Source organism: Centroberyx gerrardi, chromosome 12, assembly GCF_048128805.1.
Source record: "Centroberyx gerrardi isolate f3 chromosome 12, fCenGer3.hap1.cur.20231027, whole genome shotgun sequence".
Lineage (NCBI taxonomy): Eukaryota > Metazoa > Chordata > Actinopteri > Beryciformes > Berycidae > Centroberyx > Centroberyx gerrardi.
This window is the reverse complement of record NC_136008.1, coordinates 11406844-11430202: the sequence shown is the minus strand read 5'-3', so window position 1 is coordinate 11430202 and position 23359 is coordinate 11406844. Positions and strand designations below refer to the sequence as shown.

General features: G+C 45.4%; 1 protein-coding gene across 3 annotated transcripts; it reads left to right on the top strand.

The window, feature by feature from the left end:
- The first annotated feature begins 272 nt into the window (after positions 1 to 272).
- On the top strand, positions 273 to 23234 carry atp1a3b (ATPase Na+/K+ transporting subunit alpha 3b). Of its 3 annotated transcripts, XM_078287141.1 has the most exons (23): positions 273 to 471; positions 625 to 717; positions 12661 to 12774; positions 13422 to 13481; positions 14050 to 14253; positions 14521 to 14634; positions 15106 to 15240; positions 15346 to 15463; positions 15786 to 16054; positions 16381 to 16579; positions 16715 to 16959; positions 17224 to 17416; positions 18075 to 18250; positions 18396 to 18532; positions 18646 to 18796; positions 19249 to 19417; positions 19833 to 19987; positions 20145 to 20268; positions 20523 to 20668; positions 20807 to 20937; positions 21197 to 21298; positions 21428 to 21519; positions 21670 to 23234. In XM_078287141.1, the coding sequence occupies exons 2-23, from the start codon at positions 712 to 714 to the stop codon at positions 21696 to 21698; spliced, it is 3069 nt and encodes a 1022-aa protein (XP_078143267.1). In that variant the 5' UTR covers positions 273 to 471; positions 625 to 711; the 3' UTR covers positions 21699 to 23234. The 3 variants fall into 3 exon arrangements, with proteins under 3 accessions (XP_078143267.1, XP_071764300.1, XP_078143268.1); XM_071908199.2 differs by having other exon boundaries at positions 273 to 717; XM_078287142.1 differs by having other exon boundaries at positions 274 to 717; positions 12700 to 12774.
- Positions 23235 to 23359: the final 125 nt, after the last annotated feature.

Sequence of the window (23359 nt, the reverse complement as noted above, 5' to 3'; positions counted from 1 at the left end):
CTGCAAGCCTCGGAATTCTGCAGTAAAGCAGGAGGGGCAGAATTGGCCTTCTATTGGCCCGCTGGAGGAATTAGCTGAAGCGGATTGGTCAGCGAGCCCATCACCGATGAGACGCTCCGAACAGTTATTGGCCAGCTGTGTGATCGGTGGGCGGGTGTTATAGGCCCCTCGGTTTATCCTCTTGCTTCAATGAGGCGGCGCTGTACCGAGCACCCACCGGCGCTTCTTTCATTGGCGGAGTGGTGCGACCAGAGGAGGGGAGTACTGCGGCAGCCGGCAAAGCCGCGGAGGGAGATCGAGTTCTAAAAAGGTAGCAGTGCGGCTCGTTAGTTTCGCCGGTCTTTCACCGCAAGTATCAGAGAGCAGAAGAAGGACCCGCATCCTCGCGTGATGCTCCGCTTGAGACCGCAACATTTCATTTGAAAGACGTCTCACTGGGGGAAAAAATATTGTAGCCTAACCCTTTTCAAGGTTTGAGAGACAGTCCGTTTATTTTCACCCAGAACCCCTTTGTCTATCCTAGCTAACTTCCCTGACGTCTTTTAGCCGCTCATTTTTCATTTTAGGCAACCCTGAAAAACTGTGCATAACGTTAACCTCTTTTATCGCGTTTTCTTTAAAAAGGCAAGCCATTTTGATATAATTCAACCTGAGGGGCTGACACCTCTCAAGCTTTGCATCACCTGAGAGGAGAAGAGTGACTGCGCCAACATGGGGGTAAGACTGGCGATTCCAACTTTTTAACTGCGTTGTATCCTATCTGAAGTGGCCTGTGAAGTGAGAGGTAGCCTGATATCACACTCTGTCTGCTCCTGGCGAGGAAGGGCGTGAAACTGTGCGGTCATGTCTTTTTTTTCCAATGGAGATCCTGTATGTCGGAGTGACATTGACTCTAATGCGGAATTTTGTTATAGCCTACCCTGGTCTCATAGACTGCGACAAATTGATAATAGCTCAGGTCACAGTGCAGCTATAGGAAGACATTTAAATGCTGCACCTTGATAAAGCTCACTTAGGTAGCCTATACCTCAGGACTTTTGTCTTGAATGGAATATTATAGGCCCATGTCCTCTGCTCTTCTGGAGTCAGACTACTCAACTGAAATCTTGAATAAAACTGATGCTAAAGTCTCAAAAGTAGCTAGAGTTTATGCTTTAGGTGTTGTCAGGCGCATATAGGCTATATTTTGGGACTAATTTTGGTATTCCCTTGGCACAATCTGATAGGCCTTACTTTGACTATAACCTTGCCAGCCACGGTAGGCCTAATCGGTTTATTCTTACAGAAGGCTCTCCTGAGAGAGAGAGAGGAGGAGAGAAAAGGAGAGAGAGAGAGAGAGAGAGAGAGAGAGAGAGAGAGAGAGAGAGAGAGGAGATGCACATGTTAGAAATCTTTCATTCCAATCATCATCATCATCGTAGTTGGTGTTAAAACTCACGTTATCGCATTTGTAAGCTTCACAATACATGGTTATAACATTTTCTCAGTGATCAGATGTGCACTGCAGAGCTGTGACCTCCCTCATGCCCCCTCTGTCCTCCGTCCCTGTCCCCTCTCCTTTCCTTTCCTTTCCTTTCCTTTCCTTTCCACTCCCGCTGTAAAACCGCTGGCCTTGCCCTCTCACGGATGCAGCTCTATAGTGCCATAGGGAAAAGTGCCGGGCGGTGAACCGAGGAGATGCTGAGCCCACAGCCGGCGGAGGAGTCTCAGCCTCGGCAGCCTCGGTGACCCATGCGTCATAATGCGGTTACCGGGAATAAGCGCCTCACCAGCTTATTTCCCCTTTAATTTGTGACATAACAGGGACTCGGTAATCGCCGACAGTGAACACACACACGACAGATTAAAGAAAAAAGATGCGTCCAGTTCACTATAGGCAGAGGCTGATGAGGAATTCGTAAGACTGAATTTGTCAAAATTATTTTAAAGACTTACTGTCAGAGTGCGCGGCTGATAAATCATCTAATCATTTTATTACTTAGGCTAAGTGTCATGCAAATGAACGTCAGTAGAGGCCAGTGAAAAAGTTCAGCGCTATTGGGAAATGCCGAGGTGCAGATGCTGCGATTGTCAGTGCGGGCTATTGCGCAATGTCTGCTCCATCATCAAATGCGGAGGGAATTGTGTTTTTTAATCTTCGATCGTGGTCTGCGGGGTGAATTAATGTGATGGCATGACGCTGCAGATACCCGTGCGGGGCTGATAGATATCCACCGCTGGAGAGGCAGTCCGGGCAGGTGTCACCGCAGTGACACTCGCCGACAGGGCCCCTGCATTTGAGATTTCTCTCCCCGGCGAGGCGTTTAAGGTATAATTCGGGGCGAGAAGAGAGCCTTTAGGTCGGTAGGCTATTCATTTAGATGTGAAAGCCAACTCGGCAGCATCACTAGGCACTGCGTCAAAAGGGATGGGAGCGCAAAAAGTGCTTACGCATGTACTGATGCTGTGTTCAAGTTGGGTTAGGCAGAGTGTGAGCGAGAGAGAGAGATGCTGAGTGGGAGCAGCGTGGCATTTCAAAAGATACCGGAGCTCTCAAGAGAATCGCATCAGAAGAGAATATGAGTGTCCCGGGTTCCTTGTTATCACATGTCCCTGGTGTCACCTACACTCATTCCCTCTCTTTCTCTCTTTCTCCCGCGACTTTCGCACTGGCGCACTGACGCTTGACGCGCTGTGCTGTGGCACTGCCAGCTGTCCTTCCCCAAGGCCGCAGGGGGCATCAATTGCGACGCGCCTTCTGCGTCAAAAGGGGGGCGGGGCCTCCGGTGTGGAAATTCCCTGTAAAGAGCTGTGATAGGCTGGTTCAAGGAGCCACGCAGAAAGGACAGGGGCAAGAGGCAGCGGTGATGCTAGAGCAAGACTTGGGCATGTGTCAGGGATACTAGAGAGACAACTGGCACATTGTGTCTGTCTGAGGCACAGAGAGAGGCTCTAAATTTGGCACATCATCTCCAAGGAAATATATGTGTGGTGTCCATTTCCTTCCCCCCACCCTAGCTCACTCCTTTCTTCTCTGCACTGGTGCAACTAGTGATGTTGCGGTGGGGGATGCTGAGAGTACAGGAGGAAGGTATAGTGAGGCGTTGATGGAGGACCGCACACATGGGATGACCGCTGTGTTTCACCTTCAGACACGTGACACGGAAGGGGGGAGGGTGCCACTGCTGAGAGAGCAAGAGAGAGAGAGAGAGTCAGAGGAAGGGCAGGATAAGTAGTGACTGGTCTGCAGTTGTAGAGAGAAAGAGAGAGGGATTGAACGCGAGGGAGGAGGAGCATGGAGGGGGAGGGCTGCCTGGCTGTATATCCTGTTACAGGATAATGACCTGAGGCTCACATTACCATGGCTCCTGTTTCCCCTTGCTGCGCTTTGTGGGATTGGTTACCACGGAGACAGGAGCCAGATGGGATGGGGAAGGGGAGGAGGAGGGGGAGGGGGGTCATCTCCATAGGACACTGACTTAGGGGGTGTGGGGGTCATTGCTATTGGAGAGGTAGGGTGTAGGTGGGCAGATGCCACAGGAGAGATGGGGGATTAGAGAGAGAGAGATGAAGGCAGTAGCACTGAGGCTTTATCAGAAGGTCATACTGGCTAGTGACTAGGGGTGTGGTTGAGCTACTTTCAATGCAGTATGGCAGAGGAGAAGCCGGCTCCTATTAGTTCAGAATCCACTATATGACTTTTATCAGATTTACTATTGTATCGCATCATGTCATGGGATAAAGGTAGAATAGCGTGTTCTTTCATTCTTGCAGCAGTAAGGTGAGTAGAGTGCTAGTGAAGAAGGTAAGGACCCAGGTGTTAGTGGGAGGTAGTTCAGGAGATGGTTGTGTCTGGCCTCTGCAGCGGCCCAGCCCTCAGTTTGGTGCAGAGTGCTGCACATCCCTCCCCACTGCACCTGCTGCCTGATGCTGATAGGCTGCATCGTACCATGACTGATCTGTCCCACACATTGCAGGGACCAATAGGAAGAAAGCACGTTAACATGGGATCTGATCAGCCGCATGGTCAGATGCTGTTTGATTGACCGCACGGCCAGCTGGGATTTTTAGGCCTTAGGACCTAGGGGTCAAATAAGGTCATTCTGCTGACCCTTGGAAATGCTGCTCCATTGTCCACTTTAAGCCTATTGAGGGTCTCTGATCAATAGATTTCCAATGTAATGAGGACATTGTCCTTAGTGAGAGTTCTGCTGAAGGACAGAGTCCAGATTTCTGTAGTGCCTCAGCAGAAATACTGCAGTTACACTGCATGCTAATGTAAGGCTAACAGGGCAAAGCTTTACTCTGAGCTCAGTAGCAGCTTGTGCAAGACTAATAAAATGTAAAGGTCATTGCTGTCTCCTTCATACATTACTAGAAAACAAGATTACTGTAGGCACAGTGATTAATATGGCTAACCGTTTTTTCAGCTTTGTGAGAGTGTTGATGGTCTCCCATGTTGAGAGAGACTCAGAAGGGTTAGGTTGCCTGACTACAAAGACATGACTAATTCAGGGAGTCGTCCTGGAGATCTGTGTGTGTGTGTGTGTGTGTGTGTGTGTGTGTCTGCGTTTGTGTCTGTCTGTGTCAGTGTCTGTCACTGTGTATACACCAAAGCACACGGAGTAACACAAGGGGAAGCCACAATAGACAAAGGCTTCTTGTTAAAATCAAAACCGGCTCATTTGGCAAGACCTTGGTGTATTGATCTGTATTTTGTTAGCATGCTATGTTGCCACTCAGTGAGACAGTTACATCTTTCTTCAAATAAGTTTAGTGGATGTATGATGTAATTACATTCCTGTCTCCTCTAGCTTCAGAAAGAAAACTATCCTATTCAGTGGGATGATGAATGATGTCACACGTTTAGTTTATTACAAATGGTGATATCATGCAGATGGCTGTTTGCCTCATGAAGCAAATACAGTTTGTTGTACAGTCAGCAGCTGTGTGTGTATCTGTGTGTGTGTGTGTGAGTGACCAGCAGAGGAGTCCTAAGGCAACCCCTCTCACACCAATGGCGAAATGCCATGCTTGCTACAAGCGCCAGCAAACCAAGATTTACAATGCCAATCTAGTCTAGGCTACACTCTCTCTCTCTTTCTCTCTCTCTCTCTCTCTCTCTCTCACACACACACACACACACACACACACACACACAACACACACACACACACACACACAAACTGTAGTCCTTCACAGCTCACAGGATGGACAGTGGATTGTGTGTTGCATGCCTAGACCTATAGCTACACGTCAGTTCTCTCACTTCATTTTAGCTCTGTGAGATGAACAGATCAGGACGATGAAGGGATGGACAGATGGGCAGGAGGGAACAGAGTAGGGAGGGAGGGAGGAAGGAGGGCAGGAGGGGTAATACCCTAAATTGGGATTTTCAATTTGGGTTTTGTTTGGCCATTGGGTGTCTTTCTTTTATTTAGTTTTAGTTTTTGGAGGGAGCACAACACGGATGAGTTGAGAGCTAAAGAGAGTTAATCTCTCTTTGTCTCTTTGTGTGTGTGGTTAAGAGATTGAGATTTTCTGTTAGTCCTCTTAAGCGGCCACAATCTTTTTTTTCTACATTTATCTATTTATACTATTCCATTAGTCCAGTCCATTAGATATACTGTGTTTACTTGTAACTGGATCCACTGTGCAGCAGTAGCAAGAGCATGACCTCAGGGTCAATTCTGCTTTCTTTCAGGGGAACTGCATGCATGCTATTCCCTTTCTCCTTCATCTCTGAGATTTGGAAACAACTCCTTTCATGTGTGCTGTGTTTGTTGAAAAGTAAGCTGAGGAATTTTCTCATCATTACCAAGGCTGATATGAACAGATAAGCGAAACAAATGCCTTGATAGTCTTCTGTTACAAGGCATTCAAGTCCTAATCAGCTGATAACAATATGACCATACAGTCATCCAATCCATTCACTACTGCAGTATCGGGACCTCATGATAAGTGTGTGCATAGTGCATTTACGCATTTGACTGAGAGAGAGAGAGTGAGGCAGAGAAAGAGAGAAAGAGAGAGAGGGGGAGAGAGAGAGACAAGTATAGTGGGCTAATCCAGACTAGTAATCCCAGCAGCCATGTCGCCTAGTCCCTAGCCTGAGCCCCCCTACTATGGCCTAGAGCCCTGCCATCCTGCTGCAGGAAACAGCAGATGGCCCAAGGCCAAGGTCACGCACAGACATACACACACACACACACACACACACACACACACTCACAGGCACATGTCTACAGATGTAAAAATTCAGACACAGATGAGCCCACATTTTAACGTGCAGTGCTCGGCACGTGTGCTCAAAATTCAAAAGATTTTTTTTTGCCTTTTTGCCTTTATTGGGCAGTTCAGAGGGGGATGAAATGCAACATAGTTCCTGGGCCAGATTCAAACACAGGATATCACAGTTACATGCTAGCCTATGTGTTTTAACAAACTGAGCCATGAGGATGCCCCAATAAATTCAAAAATTAACCAAAAAAAGTGACACACAGCCAATTACAGTCAATCTCTCCCTCCCACAGACAGAGAGACAGTCACAAAGAACTCAGTTCTTCATACCCATTCTCTCACAGAGAGAGAGAAATGCACAAGTGGCCAGATCCAGCCAGCCAGCCCAGTGGGAGGGACGTGACCTATCACGATCAGTCTGTCATTAGGCCCGTCCATTGAGATTGACAGTGGGCCAGACTGGAGAGGCCTTTGCTCTGCAGCCCAGACATTCTCACTGAACCACAGGGGGCAACAAGGATTAGCACCAATATCAGCCTAATGTTACCCATTTAAAAGTTTTATAAGAAATACAGTACGATACTTGTATGTATTATCCACACTTTCTAAGTTATGCATCACTACCTTGGCTTTAAATTAGTATTGTAAAGTAGTTCCCATCTGCCTGGAGCACAAATGAAACTGGAATGTGTATGTGAACATACTGTATATGACATGAAATTTGTGTCAAATCATCTGCAAGAAAGTGACCACATTTATCTAAATTATCGGTCGGAAATTTGCCACATTCCAGTAGTTATTTTTCAAAACCTTTTACTTGGAGCCCCACCTTAAAAGTGGTCTCTAGTTACAGTTATGTGCAGCAACTGTATACTGTCTCAACTGTACAGTCTATAGGAAAAACACAAAATGTTTTCCATGATGTAGGCTTCTACGATCATGGCTGCTAGGAGGAAGTGTAGAGTCATATGCAGATGTGACGAAGTAACACTTTGGTCTACAGTGGTTGCGTGAGACTATTATCAGTGTACTATATGTGGAAATACCACCAGCCTGGTGGTATTTCCACCTCCCCCAAACCACTTCCTTGTAGCAGTTCCACATGTTAAGAGACTGAACGGCCCAACTGCAGCATTCTCACTTCTCCCTCTCTGCGTTTGTGTGTGTGTATCAGTTCTTCCTCTAAAGGGACTCCATGGTGTTCCTATGCGTGCGATGGGAGGGGATGATACTGTGCCACAGCTCAGTCCCTGGCAGACCCACCGTCACTGGGCATGCCCCGACCTGCTGTCCTTGACATACCTGACATGACAGCTCTCCTCTCCAGTGCCACTCCTAAACCGAGCATGCCACTTAAAATAGTGGGTGCAGGATGAGCTCAATATTACAGAACAATATCACTTGATTTCACTCACAGATGTCTGCCAAGAGAAATTATAAACATGGGGTGGGTAAAAGGTCCCAGTGTCTCTTCAACATGCCCTATGCTCATTCGTGTTAGAAAATGCACTGTTACCTGCCAGTCCACATTTTGGGAGGATTTTGACAAGCCCTTTTCCACTCAAGACTCACTCAAGTTTTAAGCTGTTTCATATCTCTATCTATCTGTCTTACTGTATTATTTCACACTGACTAGGTCTCTCTCTCTCATTCACTCCAAATCTCTCTGTCTCTCTCTCTGCCGCAGTGCGTGTCGACTCTGCACATACGGACTGTAGCCAACACAATGACTCACCTCTGCTCACACATAGGCACATACACATACACAAACGCACACACACTAATTCGTTGAATCAATGGCATTCAATGTGTTATACAGCAGTGAATACAGTGTCCAATTACAGATACATCAATTATTACTCGTCCTGGCTCACATCAGGGGATCCTAGAGTACTAGGCCACTGCTGAGTTTCGTCACCATGCCAATGGCCGTGTCAGTCGCCATGGTTACCTGCCCTCTAAACACACTCATCAGAGTTGTTCACATGGGGACAAACTGCAAGGTTTAGTGGGCTAGCCAGAGTCGACCGGCAGAATAGCTTGATCAAGTCAAAGGATGTGATGCATCAACAATATAGACACGACCAGGGAGTTTAGATGATGATATGATTTAGATGATATGAATCTTCATAGTATACGATATAGTATACTAACCCTATCAGACTGATGGATGGTACATGGTACATGGATGATAATGTGTTTTCAATAAAATTAAACATAAGTCAATAATAAACTTTAAATCTAAGTATTTTTTGTTGTTTATATTCAAGGTTGTTTGTCTTATGGTTTTACTGAATAATTTATCCACGATTTAATAAACCATTACATCACTGGATATGAGTGATTACACGATGTAATCCGTAGCGAAGAATCCATTGTTTCCAGTTCCCGGTCATGTCTGTCAGCAAGAGGAAGGGCGCGCGTACGTCTGTCTGTTCGTCAGTCTGTCCATCATTCTGTCTGTGTGTCTGTGGGAGAGCGAGCGTCTGTAATTCCAACCACGGGTCTCCGTTTCCTTCCTCAGAACAGAGGGGGCTCATTACATTACCCAACACTTCATGAGGCAGGCCTAGCACGAGCTAGACACATACACACATATACACACATGCGCACATACAAACACACACACACACACGTATATATACACACGCACAGACACAGGCAGACATACTTTGACGGTTTTTGCATACAAAAGATACTTAGATTGTAGATGCACACACTATAATCTCTCTATTGTCTGATTAACAATAGAGATGGAGACATTAGAGACTTATAGAGACTTACAGACAGATAGACAGACTTGAAAACACACCAGCAGAGGAGTAGACTCACAGACACAAAGTGAGACAGACTTAAAGGTAGACAGACAGCACAGACAAATAGTTTAAATGCTCTGTTTGCTCTGGCCATGTTTTGCCTGGTAACCGAGATAAAATGTTAACAACATAAGTGCAATGAAGACACATCTTATCAGGTAGCCAGGGGGTGGGGGTGAGAGGGGTGGGAGGGAAAGGAGAGGCTTGGTAGGCTGTCCCGTCTGTCATTAATGATTGAGTGCCTGGCACACACACACACACACACACACACATGTACACAGGCAAAGCAGGAATGCACTCAACATACTATAGGGACAAACAAAGAAGAAAGCAATAACTCATTTCTCTGTGGGGGAGGCGGCATACTGATATATGCACATTCACACCCACACACACACATACGTACACTTTGGCAAACACACACACTTAAGAGTGAGAAAATAATCCATTAGAGTATGAGAAGACACCCGCAGCGACACACACACACCATAAGTGAGGTTGTGCAATCTATTAGAGTGGGGTCACTGCGGGTCAAACACTGACACGCAGCCAGCAGACAAAGACTGCTGGTCAATATCTAATTAGAAGCATGAGAGAAGGGTGACAACAGCTCCTCTCTCTCTTCCTTTCTCCCTCTGTCCATCTGCCTCCCTCGCTGTCCATCTCTCCCTCTCACCTCCCACTGCTGTCTCTCTTTCCATGTGCCCCATTCTGTCTGTCTTCCGCCCCCTCCATCCATCTCTCTCTGTGTCTAACTTTCACCACTATATCGCACTCGTCACCTCCCTACCTACCACTTCTTTGTCTGTGCGTGTGTGACAGAGAGAGAGAGTACAGCTTGTGTACACATTTATATTCCCGATTTAGGTGTGCATATGTTCAGAGGAGCAGGTGTGCCGTCGAGCTAACAATGCTCTCTAAATGTGTATCTGCACCGCTCATTCATTCTCCATGGAAAAACTAGCCCAGGTGGCAACTTTATACCTGCGTATGGACACTCTTCTCTCTTCGTCTTCTTTCAGATTATGACGCTTGATTGACACCTGATTAGAAAGTAATTGTGAAACTTTCCATGTTTCCAACGCCCTTACGCCCTGGCCCTTTTTAGATAGAGATATGGAGTCATCATTCATTCACTTAATCACACATGAATAATATGTGCGGATATTATACAAATGTGAGCGCCCACACACCCACACACACACTCTCTGTCACACACACACACACAGCCAGGGTCTGTCTCGGAGGGGATGAGCAGCAGTACTTTTCCACTGCATCAGTCCCTGCTCTATGCAGCCATTGGCTCGTCAGGCCTGCCTGGTCTTGCTGCAGTGAGAGCTTGCTCACCTGCTCTTTTGATGCTCAACTATTGAGTGTGTGTATGTGTGTGTGTGTGTGTGTGTGTGTATTTGCAGTCAAATCAAACAGTTCCCTCCCGCTGACATTTGACTCTCTACCTGACAAATGACTGAATAGTTTCATTGTTTGCTTTGAATTCAGAAGTGGTCATTGTACAATCCACCCTCCACAATTAAATCAGCGAGAGTTGTAATCAACATGTTCATTCATGAAGCCCCTTTCTATAACGATGAACCAGAAAGACTGGTCTTTTTAACCGCAGACAAATTCCAGACATAGAGCCATGAGTTCACAAGAGTTGTAAAAAACAGCACTACAATAACGCCTCAAGTGGGAAATGCAGGGGCAAGTTTACCTTTGTCAGTTACATTTTTGTCCCACAGTGAGCATGTATGTTTTGGTGTGTTAGGGTGTGGGCGAGTTTGTCAACCAAGGTGTGTGGAGGACTTGGGAGCTTAACTCATACCTCCTACCTGCACCTTTGTAAATAGACTACTTTGGTTAATGTATATGAAAACATAACATACTTTTTCATCATTATGTGAAAGGTCAGACCTCAATTCGCAAGGCAAGGTTGGTTAGTTCAGTATCTGAATTATGAGTCAAATGCAAACAAAATTCTAGATATATGGCAGAACTGAAATTTTTATCAACTGGTTTTACCACTAGAGGGTGTCTGTTCAATTTCAGTGAATTCCACTCACAGATGGTTTTTGCTCTACTAGAGAGGAACACACAGTCAATACCACCGGTCTAAAGTCATCAATGAAATCTTAACCTTTGGCCTCATTTTTTGACCTTTTGACACAACTTACCTTAATCCTAAATTAAGAACAGTGGTGTCATTGATAATCACTTGTATAGGTATTGACATTTCTGTCTGATCCAGGGAAAAATATATGGCTTACATGTCATTTGGACTCTGCTACGGCGACTGTCTTCAGTCCTGCCTTAATTTATCATACCTCCAATACTTGCTCTGAGCCATCATTATATCTGACCACATTGATCTGCCACCAAGGGCAGTTTCCTCGATGGCTAGGTTGTGTCAGTGGGGGGCCTGTCCACTGGGACCCACGCAGGCCTCCTGGGAGTCATTTTTGGCTCTCCGTGTCACCTCTGACCTCTGATCAGGGACGTTTGTATTGATCTGGCCCAGCGGTCAGGCTCCTCTCCTTCCTGACAATAAGCTAGAGTTACAGTCATAGACCTAGAAGGCCAAGAATGTGCAGTGCATGGAGAATCTCAGGGTTATTAATAGGCCACTCATGTCTAGTTTGACAACACAAGCCAATTTCTGAGGAGACAATTATAGTAAGGAGAGGGTAGCTGGGACAGTTAACAGTACAGTAAACAAAGCAGAAGAGACATTTGGTGTGTGTGTGTGTGTGTGTGTTTGTGTTTGTGTTTGTGTGTGAGTGCGTTTGCGTGTATTTGCGTATGAGCCAACTTGTTTCATCTTCCTCACATCAAAGTCTCACTGATGTGTCCGGTCTAATAGAGTAGAACATACTAGAATCTAATCTGAAAGTCTTTGATGACTCACTAAACTCAGTTTGTCTGCTCTCTCTCTCTTAGGTCCTTTATACTGGCTTCAAGATAGATGAATAAGAGCAGGAAATTATTAGTTAAAACCCACAGGTTAAACCATTTGCACTTGATTATGTTTTGATGTGTCCATCAGTCTGTTTGTTGTAGACATCAGAGCGAGAACCATTTGATCGTTGGAGATCAAATGGATATGGCAGAGCAGACCACAGGCGTAAGCTTTAATGTTAAGTGTGTGGCGATAGTGGATTCTTAATGTAGACACTTACTGTTCAGCAAAAAAGAGGGACCAGGGTAATACATTTTCCTTTGACTTTTTCCATGATTCTTTTGGTATATTTTTTGGATTTATGCTTTTAATGTTTGACATTATTATTACTTTTTGAGAAATACAGGTTACACAAGGCCACTTCAAAGGGAGACAACATTATTTACTGTACAATGAAATAGAAAACTCTCAAGGGCAATTCAATAAAGCCCCATGGCTTTTTTCTGTTGTAGTCAGTGATTAGTAAGGGCTTTTAAAATACCAGGCAAGACAGCATTCAGGACAATTAGGGCATGTGATACATTTTCTGAAACAAAGTACAGTTTGGAGTTAGTGTCATACAAACCCACTGAGTAGTTAAGATAATTCACGAAGCAATACTCGCAGACAGAGTACTATCTCCCCAATCTAGTCCCAAGGCATGTATAAAACATGTGTGTGTGTCTGTAGTATGGGCGGTCAGACAGTTACCGCGTTGCCACCACACAGGACAAAGATGACCGCTCCCCCAAGAAGAAGAAGGGGGGCAAGGATATGGATGACCTGAAGAAGGAAGTGCCCATTGTAAGTAAAAGCTACACTTACCTTTTACGTCTTGTGGAACTGAATGTTGGCCGACAAGCAAGGTTGAGGCCAATTCACTTTTGATCCAATCAGTTGAAAACTGATTAAATTCACAGTTCACTCAATAATGATAGAACATTCGTTGACCATCATTTCTTTACATTTTGGATGTGAGAATGTTTTCAGAGCAAACGATTTTCAACTTTTGAAGAACATCGTCTTGCAGGATATAGTAATTGAAAGTGAGTTGACCCCAATTCTGTTGGAGAGAGGGAAATCTTCCCCATACAGGCCAAAAGAATGATTTTTTTGGTGGTAAGAGGGGAGACTTGTAATCGGGAGGTCGTCAGTTCGATCCCACATCCCTACGCAGGACACAGAACACCAGGGACGCCATACCTGGCTGTCCTGATACTCTTATCTCTCAGGTGAAATGCATGCATGTAGTAAATTTTTAATTATTTACATAATTTAGTTATTGAATGTTCTAATTAAAAAAGTATTACATTCTTGTTCAATACATATTAGCATGTTATTTTAAACTGGACTACTTTTTACACATCGTAGTATTTCCTGCATGCAAACAGTAACGGCAAGTACTGAACTACACAGAATACTGACTATCTCTCTCTCTCTTTCTTTTTCAGACGGAACACAAGATGTCTGTAGAGGAGGTATGCAGGAAATTCCAGACCGACATTGTCCAGGTAAGTTTTTATTACCTGATCATATTCATTTCTCTCATCATGTCCTTCTATGGCTTGAGAAGGCTGTTTTTCCAGTAAGAGGCCACTAGGTGGTATTAGGGTACTTCTGTTGCAGTGCCCCATCACAGGCTGCATATGGGGAGCAGTGAACCCAAAAAATTATTTTCCCTTTTCTGGTCGTTTTATTTGATTGTCAGAGGAGGCCCAGAGACTGAAAACGTTTCAGTATTTCATAAGAAAAAGAACAAATTATAGAAAAATCTGAAAATTACACATGATAATATATATACATATATATATATACTGTATATATACATATATAGTAGAAATATGTTTTTTTCCTATCCTATAAATCATCTTGTGACCCCACAAAATTATTGGGACCCCCAGTTTGAGAACCACTGTCCATTGGATGGTACTATTGGCCCATCCAGCCCAACACTGCTCTGGACTTCAAAGTCATACAAGAGAATGTGTTGAGACTGTTTATGGTTTGCTGCAAACTTGTAAACAAACTTTTATGACCATTGTCTGTGTTATGACCCAATCTCCTCTCTGCTCCCTCTAGGGACTGACCAATGCCAAGGCAGCAGAGTATCTGATCCGGGACGGTCCCAACGCTCTCACCCCTCCTCCCACCACCCCGGAGTGGGTCAAGTTCTGTCGCCAGCTGTTTGGTGGATTCTCCATGCTGCTGTGGACTGGCGCCATCCTCTGCTTCCTGGCCTACGCCATCCAGGCAGCCACTGAGGACGACCCTGCAGGAGACAATGTGAGTGCTACACACACACACACACACACACACACACACACAGATCCACATATGCACAGCTGGCCCATCTACACCTCATTAACACATCAGTCACACTTCTGACTGTGAAGTACAAACCTCAATAACACCTCGGCACGGCAGTTTTGTCACACACACCCACTGCCACCCGACAGCCCACCCTTTCACATGTTTCACTACTCTTTTTCACTCTCTCACTCTCTCTCTTCCTCTCTCTCTCTCTCTCTCTTCCTCTCTCTCTCTTTCCAGTTGTACCTAGGTATCGTGCTCACAGCTGTCGTCATCATCACCGGTTGCTTCTCATACTTCCAGGAGGCCAAGAGCTCCAAAATCATGGAGTCTTTCAAGAACATGGTGCCCCAGGTAAACATGTGTGTTCACCCAAGAAACAGACGAAACAGTCTCCCCTAATTCCCTAACTTCAACCAACCCAGGAAGCCTGTGCATTGACCTGCTTCTGTATCTGTAGAGCTTATTTTATTCCCCTCAATTACCAGTCACAGGTGTAAAAGGAAACCCACTGTCCTATAACATTGAAAGTGAATATTTCTGAAAAGTTATAGCAAGTGTACCTCTATCTGGTTTGTGCAGTAAGTGGCAGAACCAGCAATTATATCCTGTATTTTTTAATGTCCAATGCATTCAGATTTGATGTATTCCTTTCTTACATTGTCAGACATAATTAGCAGAAAGTTCTTTTCACATAAGAGGTTGGAAAGATCCGCTCTGCCTCCTCTAACTCCCCATATCCTGATGGACCCTCTTCCTCTAAGTAGCACCCAATATGTGTGTGTGTGGGTGTATTTTCTAACCATCCCTACTATGTCCCTGCAGCAAGCATTGGTGATCCGCGAGGGTGAGAAGGTCCAGATCAATGCTGAGGAGGTTGTGGCTGGAGATCTGATTGAGGTGAAGGGAGGAGACAGGGTCCCTGCCGACATCAGGGTGGTGTCTGCTCATGGCTGCAAGGTACACACACACACACACACACACACACACACACACATTCATTCTTACTTACGCCTTGACTCTCATATGTAAATACGTGTTTTATTTTTTCCTTTTCCTCAATAGGTGGATAACTCCTCCCTAACAGGCGAATCAGAACCTCAGAGCAGGTCACCTGACTGTACCCATGACAACCCCTTGGAGACCCGTAACATTGCTTTCTTCTCCACCAACTGTGTGGAAGGTATAGTAACCATGGCAATAGTATTAGATGCTATTATTAACCAATGTGCCTGCGTATAGAAGACCTGTGGTTGGATTTAAAGCCACCGATATGAGCCAATTTAGAAATTACACACGCACATACCGTGCCCCTAGACTAAAAATAAATCTTCAAATAGTGGTTTTAACTCAGGAAATGCCATCATAGATTCTATCATAAAAATTCAGGAGAGATATTGATGATCAGTGAATAGGCAGTATAAGTGTAAAAAACTGACACATTGGTAGTGGCACCGTAAATGCTGTTTGTTAACATTATATTCTCCCTACCTCTCCCAACCCAGGCACAGCGCGTGGCCTCGTGATCTGCACCGGAGACCGCACCGTCATGGGCCGCATCGCCACTCTGACCTCTGGCCTGGAGACCGGCAAGACCCCCATCGCCAAGGAGATCGAGCACTTCATCCACATCATCACAGGTGTGGCCGTCTTCCTGGGCGTGACCTTTTTCATCCTGGCCATCATCCTGGGCTACAGCTGGCTGGAGGCTGTCATCTTCCTCATCGGCATCATTGTGGCTAACGTGCCTGAGGGGCTGCTGGCTACAGTCACTGTAAGTGGACCAATAAATAGGCACTTCTGTGGCCCTTTCCACTTATGGCATAGCAGTTAGCCGCCATTGTCTTGATGCTGCAGTTCCTTGTTTCTTTTTTACAATCTGTCTTTGCCGTTGATCAATTTCTTTCTCACAAAATAACCTTTTATCTCTTATACTTCTTATTTAACCATACCACAAGACTCTGTGCCTGTTTCATTCAGCATCAAGAAACAGAGAATCAACACTTTATCTCTAACCCTCTAGCCATAGTGGACAAATAAAGTAAAACAAGCACAAGGATCCTCAACATGGTTTAACATGTTGAATGTATTTGCCTCCAGGTGTGTCTGACCCTGACTGCCAAGCGTATGGCCAAGAAGAACTGCCTGGTGAAGAACCTGGAAGCTGTAGAAACCCTGGGCTCCACCTCCACCATCTGCTCCGACAAGACAGGCACCCTGACCCAGAACAGGATGACCGTGGCCCACATGTGGTTCGACAACCAGATCCACGAGGCCGACACCACCGAGGACCAGTCTGGTTAGTGGAGAGAGGGTCACAGGGGTCTGGGGGTGCCCGACACCACTGCTGTTCAAAATATGCACATGCTGTAAAAGCTATAACCAATTCAAATAGTTATGCCTCATGTTCTCCACTTCTCTGTTCCTTCTCCAGGTGCCTCCTTTGACAAGAGCTCAGTGACATGGGTGGCTCTGGCACGTGTTGCTGCTCTGTGTAACCGCGCCCAATTCAAGGCAGGCCAAGACACTCTGCCCATCCTGAAGCGTGACGTGGCTGGCGATGCCTCCGAGTCGGCCCTGCTGAAGTGTATCGAGCTGTCCTGTGGCTCTGTCAGGACGATGAGGGACAAGAACAAGAAGGTGGCCGAGATCCCCTTCAACTCCACCAACAAGTATCAGGTACGCAACACGCAGTCTAGGATGGATTGTGGCCGTGCACACAAGATGCACTCCCAAATATGATTCAAACACACCACTACACGGGACACTGACCAACATATGCTCAAACTCTCACTTTGTTCACAAAACTATTCACAGCCCATACAGCATATACAAAGCTTTTCCAGAACAATACTAACAATACCAACAACACCGATACACATTATACAAATCTATTACAGGGTATCACTCTAACGCACTTTCTTTCCCCTTCTCCACCTCTAGCTCTCAGTGCATGAGACAGAAGACCCCAATGACAACCGTTACCTGCTGGTGATGAAGGGAGCCCCCGAGAGGATCCTGGACCGTTGCTCCACCATCATGCTGCAGGGCAAGGAGCAGCCTATGGATGAGGAGATGAAGGAAGCCTTCCAGAATGCCTACATGGAACTGGGAGGACTGGGAGAGAGAGTACTGGGTGAGGATAAACGGATGGGTGAATGGAGGGATTGACAGGACTAGGAGAGATGGAAGGAGGGATGGTCGGGGAAATAGAGGGAGAGGACACAGGGGTTAGAACCCATGACAAAATAGGGATTTTAGTTAGTTTAGTGAAATTAAAAACTTTTTCACCTTGCTAGCTAATTCACCATATCATAACATAAATGCCCCCAAATTTAAAAAAAATATATTTTCCTATTTTTATATGAAAATTACAATACCATCACATTTTTAACAATCCCCCCTCCAGCTCTGCTATCATCTAAAACCTGCAATTTCACAGCTTTCAAAATGACACCAGTGGCAACAGAGTATGGTGGTGACCCACCCAAAAACCCATGGTTACAGTCGAGGTGGCTGGACTTTCTTCATTTTGAAGAATCCCAAATCTGACAGCTCAAGATTATGGGCAAAGCATTTCTGAACTTTTTGAACACTTTTCATTTAGTCCCTCCCCGTGTTAAGTCCCGCAACAACAAGTCCCAGGTGAAGTAGAGATAGGGACAGACGATAGGGGTTGATTCTTAGACATGCACCAAATACTCTGATATCCACCTCATACACTTACAAAACAACCGAGGCTGCTTTTGGGTGTTGAATGAACACAGTAAGTCATTGCTCTCCTCTCCCTCCAGGTTTCTGCCACCTGCTGATGCCAGAGGACCAATACCCCAAGGGCTTTGCCTTCGACACCGATGATGTCAACTTCCAGACAGACAACCTTTGCTTCGTAGGCCTCATGTCCATGATCGACCCTCCCCGTGCTGCTGTGCCTGACGCTGTTGGCAAATGCCGATCCGCTGGTATCAAGGTGAGCTGTTTCAGTCCATCTACATTTGATCAGTATATTCATTCAAGTGTTTGATCATAAAGGTTCTATTCCAAAAACAAAATTGATCATTTTAATCCATTACATTGTGCCCAAAAAGTCATCTCTGTTGCTCTTGTTATTATAGGTCATCATGGTTACTGGAGATCACCCAATCACAGCCAAGGCCATCGCCAAGGGAGTGGGCATCATCTCCGAGGGCAACGAGACAGTGGAGGACATTGCTGCCCGTCTCAACATCCCAGTCAGCCAGGTCAACCCCAGGTAAGGGACACACACACACACACAATTATACAAAAGACAGTGATTTGCGAGAACCCCCTCGTCATAGAATATATTTCATTATGTCTGTACTTATATTCAATACGTCTGTCCAGGGATGCCAAAGCCTGTGTGATCCATGGTACAGACCTGAAGGATCTGTCTCAGGACCAGATGGACGACATCCTGAGGAACCACACAGAGATTGTCTTCGCCAGGACTTCCCCACAACAGAAGCTCATCATTGTAGAGGGTTGCCAGAGACAGGTGGGGACATTTTGTGAATGCTTTTATGTAAAATGTAAAATGGATACATGCAGTTTTGCCATAAATAGGAATTAGATCTCTAATCTGGGCAGTCTTGGCACAATGCTCTACTCATTGAGCTATACAACATATATGCACAAAATTCACATTTTTATGCACTATATGAGGATCTGTTTTCTACCACCTACCACCACTCTTATGAGATTTCTATCAAGAATTGACTTCTCACTGAACTATTGTGTGGTGGAATGAATAGTAATTGTATTAATCTCTGGTTTGGGCATTGACTGTTACAATGGGCAAGTCTCTCTTGAAAACAAGTTAACCTGGATAAATGAGGGATAAATTAAATGAATAACTGTGACTGTCACTTTGAAATATGCTTCTAAGTGTTCATACCATGCCTCACCACTGATATGAGCCTCTCCTCATCCTTCTTCCCTCTCTCCCAGGGTGCCATCGTGGCTGTGACAGGTGACGGTGTGAACGACTCTCCTGCCCTGAAAAAGGCCGACATCGGTGTTGCCATGGGAATCTCTGGCTCCGATGTGTCCAAACAGGCCGCTGACATGATCTTGCTGGATGACAACTTTGCCTCTATCGTCACTGGAGTGGAAGAGGGTGAGCAGAGGCAAAGAACAGAACGTCGAGACAGAAATCAATTAAAGCAATAAAGAGATTACGATGGGAGAATAGGGAACAATAAATAAAGGCGGAAAGAGGTGGATGGGAAATGAGAAATCAAATAAAACTGAGAGATGTTAGTGGTAATGCCTTATGGTGTGGAAAGTAATGGAAGCTAAGCAGAAGATCATCTTTACAATATGAGTGAGAATGGCATGCAACATAGATCATGAGACGGACTCAAACTCATTGCAAATTCATGGCAAGTGCCTTCGTCCACCAAGGCATGGACCTCCCTGAGTAAAGGGATCTTAATGCAGCAAGTGTGATCCGAGAATTCACATGGAACTGCTCCCAACATGTAGAGTAGGACTTAGCGTGTGACATGGCCTGTCTTCTTGTCTCCCTGCAGGACGTCTGATCTTTGACAACTTGAAGAAGTCTATCGCCTACACCCTGACCAGCAACATCCCAGAGATCACCCCCTTCCTGCTCTTCATCATCGTCAACATCCCCCTGCCCCTAGGAACCATCACCATCCTCTGTATTGACCTGGGAACTGACATGGTGAGACTTGATCAAACACTCGCGGTCTGATATGATGTGCACACATAGCTGTACGCTTACACCAGACAGACATCACTGAATTCAGCTCATGTCGATATGGCACATCATACAATACTGATATAATATTTAAAGTTCATATTTCTCCCTCTTCCCTTAGGTGCCTGCCATCTCCCTGGCCTATGAAGCAGCTGAAAGCGACATCATGAAGCGTCAGCCCAGGAACCCAGCTAGGGACAAGCTGGTGAATGAGAGGCTTATCAGTATTGCCTACGGACAAATCGGTAGGTGGACTAAAGACAGGGACCACTGAAACAGACTGTGAATGGTCTTTCCTCTGAATCAAAGTTAGATCTGGGTTGCATGAAAGCAATTTTGCGCTAAAATCGAATTTATCCCACATTATTGCTTAGAAATGAAACAACAAACCAACATTATCTGTGGAACTAGGTGCAATGTTTTGGGGAAACCAGGATTAGGCAGTTAGGAAACTTCAAAATGTGTATCTTCATCTCTCTGTCTGTGTGTTTGTCCGTAGGTATGATCCAGGCTCTGGGAGGCTTCTTCGCCTACTTTGTGATCCTGGCTGAAAACGGTTTCCTGCCCTCTATACTAGTAGGCATCAGGCTCAATTGGGATGACCGCTCTGTCAACGACCTGGAAGACAGCTATGGGCAGCAATGGGTATGTGTGTAGTGTGCTTAGTGTGTGTGTGTGTGTGTGTGTGTGGGTGGGTGGAGGCGTACAGGTGTGCAGGTGTGTTTCCAGGTTTTTCCACTGTGTCTCCTTCTCTCACTCCCACCTCTCCTCTCCTGCCCTCAGACATACGAGCAGAGGAAGATTGTGGAGTTCACATGCCACACAGCCTTCTTCGTCAGTATTGTGGTCGTGCAGTGGGCTGATGTCATCATCTGCAAGACCAGGCGTAACTCTGTCTTCCAGCAGGGCATGAAGTGAGTCAAACAACTGTAGTGTATACTAGTGTACTTGTATATTTGTATAAAATGTCCTCTTGATTGCTGGGTTTCCATAACATAATAATAATGTTAACACTAAGATTATCTTTATGCCAATAATTGTCAGTTTCTCATTTCTCATTTCAGACTATAAAGAAATATAATATGATCTAAACCAGGGCTAGAACATAGTGTATCTCTATTTCTGTGTCTGCATTCCCCCTGTTTAATGTTTGCTGTGTGTTTCCCAACTCAGGAACAAGATCTTGATCTTTGGCCTGTTTGAAGAGACGGCCCTGGCTGCCTTCCTGTCCTACTGCCCAGGCATGGATGTGGCACTCAGGATGTACCCCCTAAAGTGAGTGCCATTACCACACCACGCTTCCTTTCACATGGATACATATGCAGTCACTCCAATATAAAAGCATATCATGGGTTACCTGTTCACTTGGTTATGTTTAATCTTGGACTCTCCTCTCGCTCCTAGGCCTACCTGGTGGTTTTGTGCATTCCCCTATAGTTTTCTCATCTTTGTTTATGATGAAGTTCGAAAACTTCTCATCCGCCGGAACCCTGGAGGTGTGTATCTTTTTCTCTGTCATGCAGCAAAACTGTCTTTAACTAGTTTAAACTAAATGGAAATTATTTGAAAAGTGTGACTCGAAAACATCATTGAATTAATACCGAACTTTCTCCCTGTTTCTTTCTTTCTCTCACCTCCTCCTGCAGGTTGGGTGGAGAAGGAGACATACTATTGATCGATGGAGAGCATCTTTACTCAAACCCCCTACATCTTCCACTTATTTCTCCCCCCGTCACTCCATCCCTGCAAAGACGCACCCCCAGATGCCCCGCCCCCTTAAAGACAACAACCGCTTTGAAGCAATTTTCATCACAACTGCCCCAAAGATTAAAAACAGCAAAAGCACCTTTACAACTTTCTACATTGACCCCCTGTCCTCCCCATCTCCTATGATACTCTTTGCATGTGTTCTCTCACTGCTGTGTACATAAACCAATATATCTACCAAACGGCAGCTGCATATTGTGTATGTAGATTTGAATGAGCTAAGATGCAAAGGGAGTGTCTATGCTCTGCAAAAAAGGGCCATCCAGCTCCTTCCCCTTCCTGCCCCTCGCCCTGCTCCCCCTCTTTCTCTAAACCTCCGTTCCTCCCTCTTTTCCCCCTGCGGCAACCCTTTGCTTGTCCTCCAATCACACACAGATATACAGATCACAAAGTGAGATCCCACCGCTGACACACCACTCCGACCACCACCTCTCGCCTCCGTCTCCTGTCTCTGGGGGACCAGAGGAGTGGTCATCTCTCCGTCGTTCTCACTGCGTCCATTCTCCTTCTCTTCCGTTTTCAGCGGCCACAGTGTTGTTGTTTTTTAATATATGGGGTAGGGGGGTTTCAATGATTTTACTTGTCTTTTTTTATTTCTCTGATGGGAGGGGGGTATGTGAGAGCTGCTTTTCCTCATTTAGGCATAACAAAGCACACCCCATGGCGTCCCGTCCCCCCCTCCCTCCCCCTCCGTCTCTCACACCCCTCCCCTCCCCTCCCTCCTGCCCCGTTTGTCTCTGTTTGTGTGCACTGTGTGAACCATTGTCCTTGTTAATAACTACAGTACACCCCCCCCCAGTTGGAAAATACAACTCAATCTTTCTGTGTGTTCTAGGAAAACTATATAATTCTATACTGAATTTAAATTTAAACAATAAAAAAAACACACGTTGAAAAATAAACTGCTCAAGAGAGGCATTCATGAAAAAGAACAACAATATTGGTGAGATAGGAAAAAGAGTGAGAGGTATCTCTCTCTCTTTGTGTTTTTTTGTTTGGTTTCAATTCTTTTTGCTGGTTTTTCAGAAGGCCATTATTAAAATATAAAAGCAAAGCAGGGTTTTAGGTTGTGTTTTTACCAAGAGACGTGAGACAGCAACCGAGGCTTTCAGGTTCCTATCACTGCAGGTGTGCTGGTATGATGTGGTGCAGTGTGCTGTGATGTGGTGAGTGGTGAAGATGAGTCCATGTTCCTGGGGTCTAGAGCTGGATCTGGTCCAGGTCTGGTTCAGTCCAGGTCCTGGTCTACGGCCCGGTCCGGCCCAGGTCTTGCGTTCTGTGTGAATGTATGTGTTGGAGACCAGTGAAGGGCCAGCGGTCTCAGGCTGGGTCTAACTCAGATGGCTGTAGGGGTTGAGATTGAAGAAAAAATTACACAACTAGTAGAACGTGTGTGAAATAAATGAAACCAACACCAATAAAACATCTAGAACATTTAATACAACCTAGCTCTGTCTGTGTGTCTTTATGTCTCTGTCCTTGACTCAAAAAGTGGAACTACACTTACTCTCATTTTACAGTTCCCTTCCTCATAATTTATATCACATTCTTTTCTCCTTTCTCTTTCTC

What these genes read in the sequence shown, in the direction of transcription:
- atp1a3b (XM_078287141.1), top strand. An exon ending in TCCAGACCGACATTGTCCAG is followed by an intron (nt 13,482 to 14,049) that starts GTAAGTTTTTAT and finishes TGCTCCCTCTAG; the next exon opens with GGACTGACCAATGCCAAGGC. An exon ending in GTCTTCCAGCAGGGCATGAA is followed by an intron (nt 20,938 to 21,196) that starts GTGAGTCAAACA and finishes TTCCCAACTCAG; the next exon opens with GAACAAGATCTTGATCTTTG.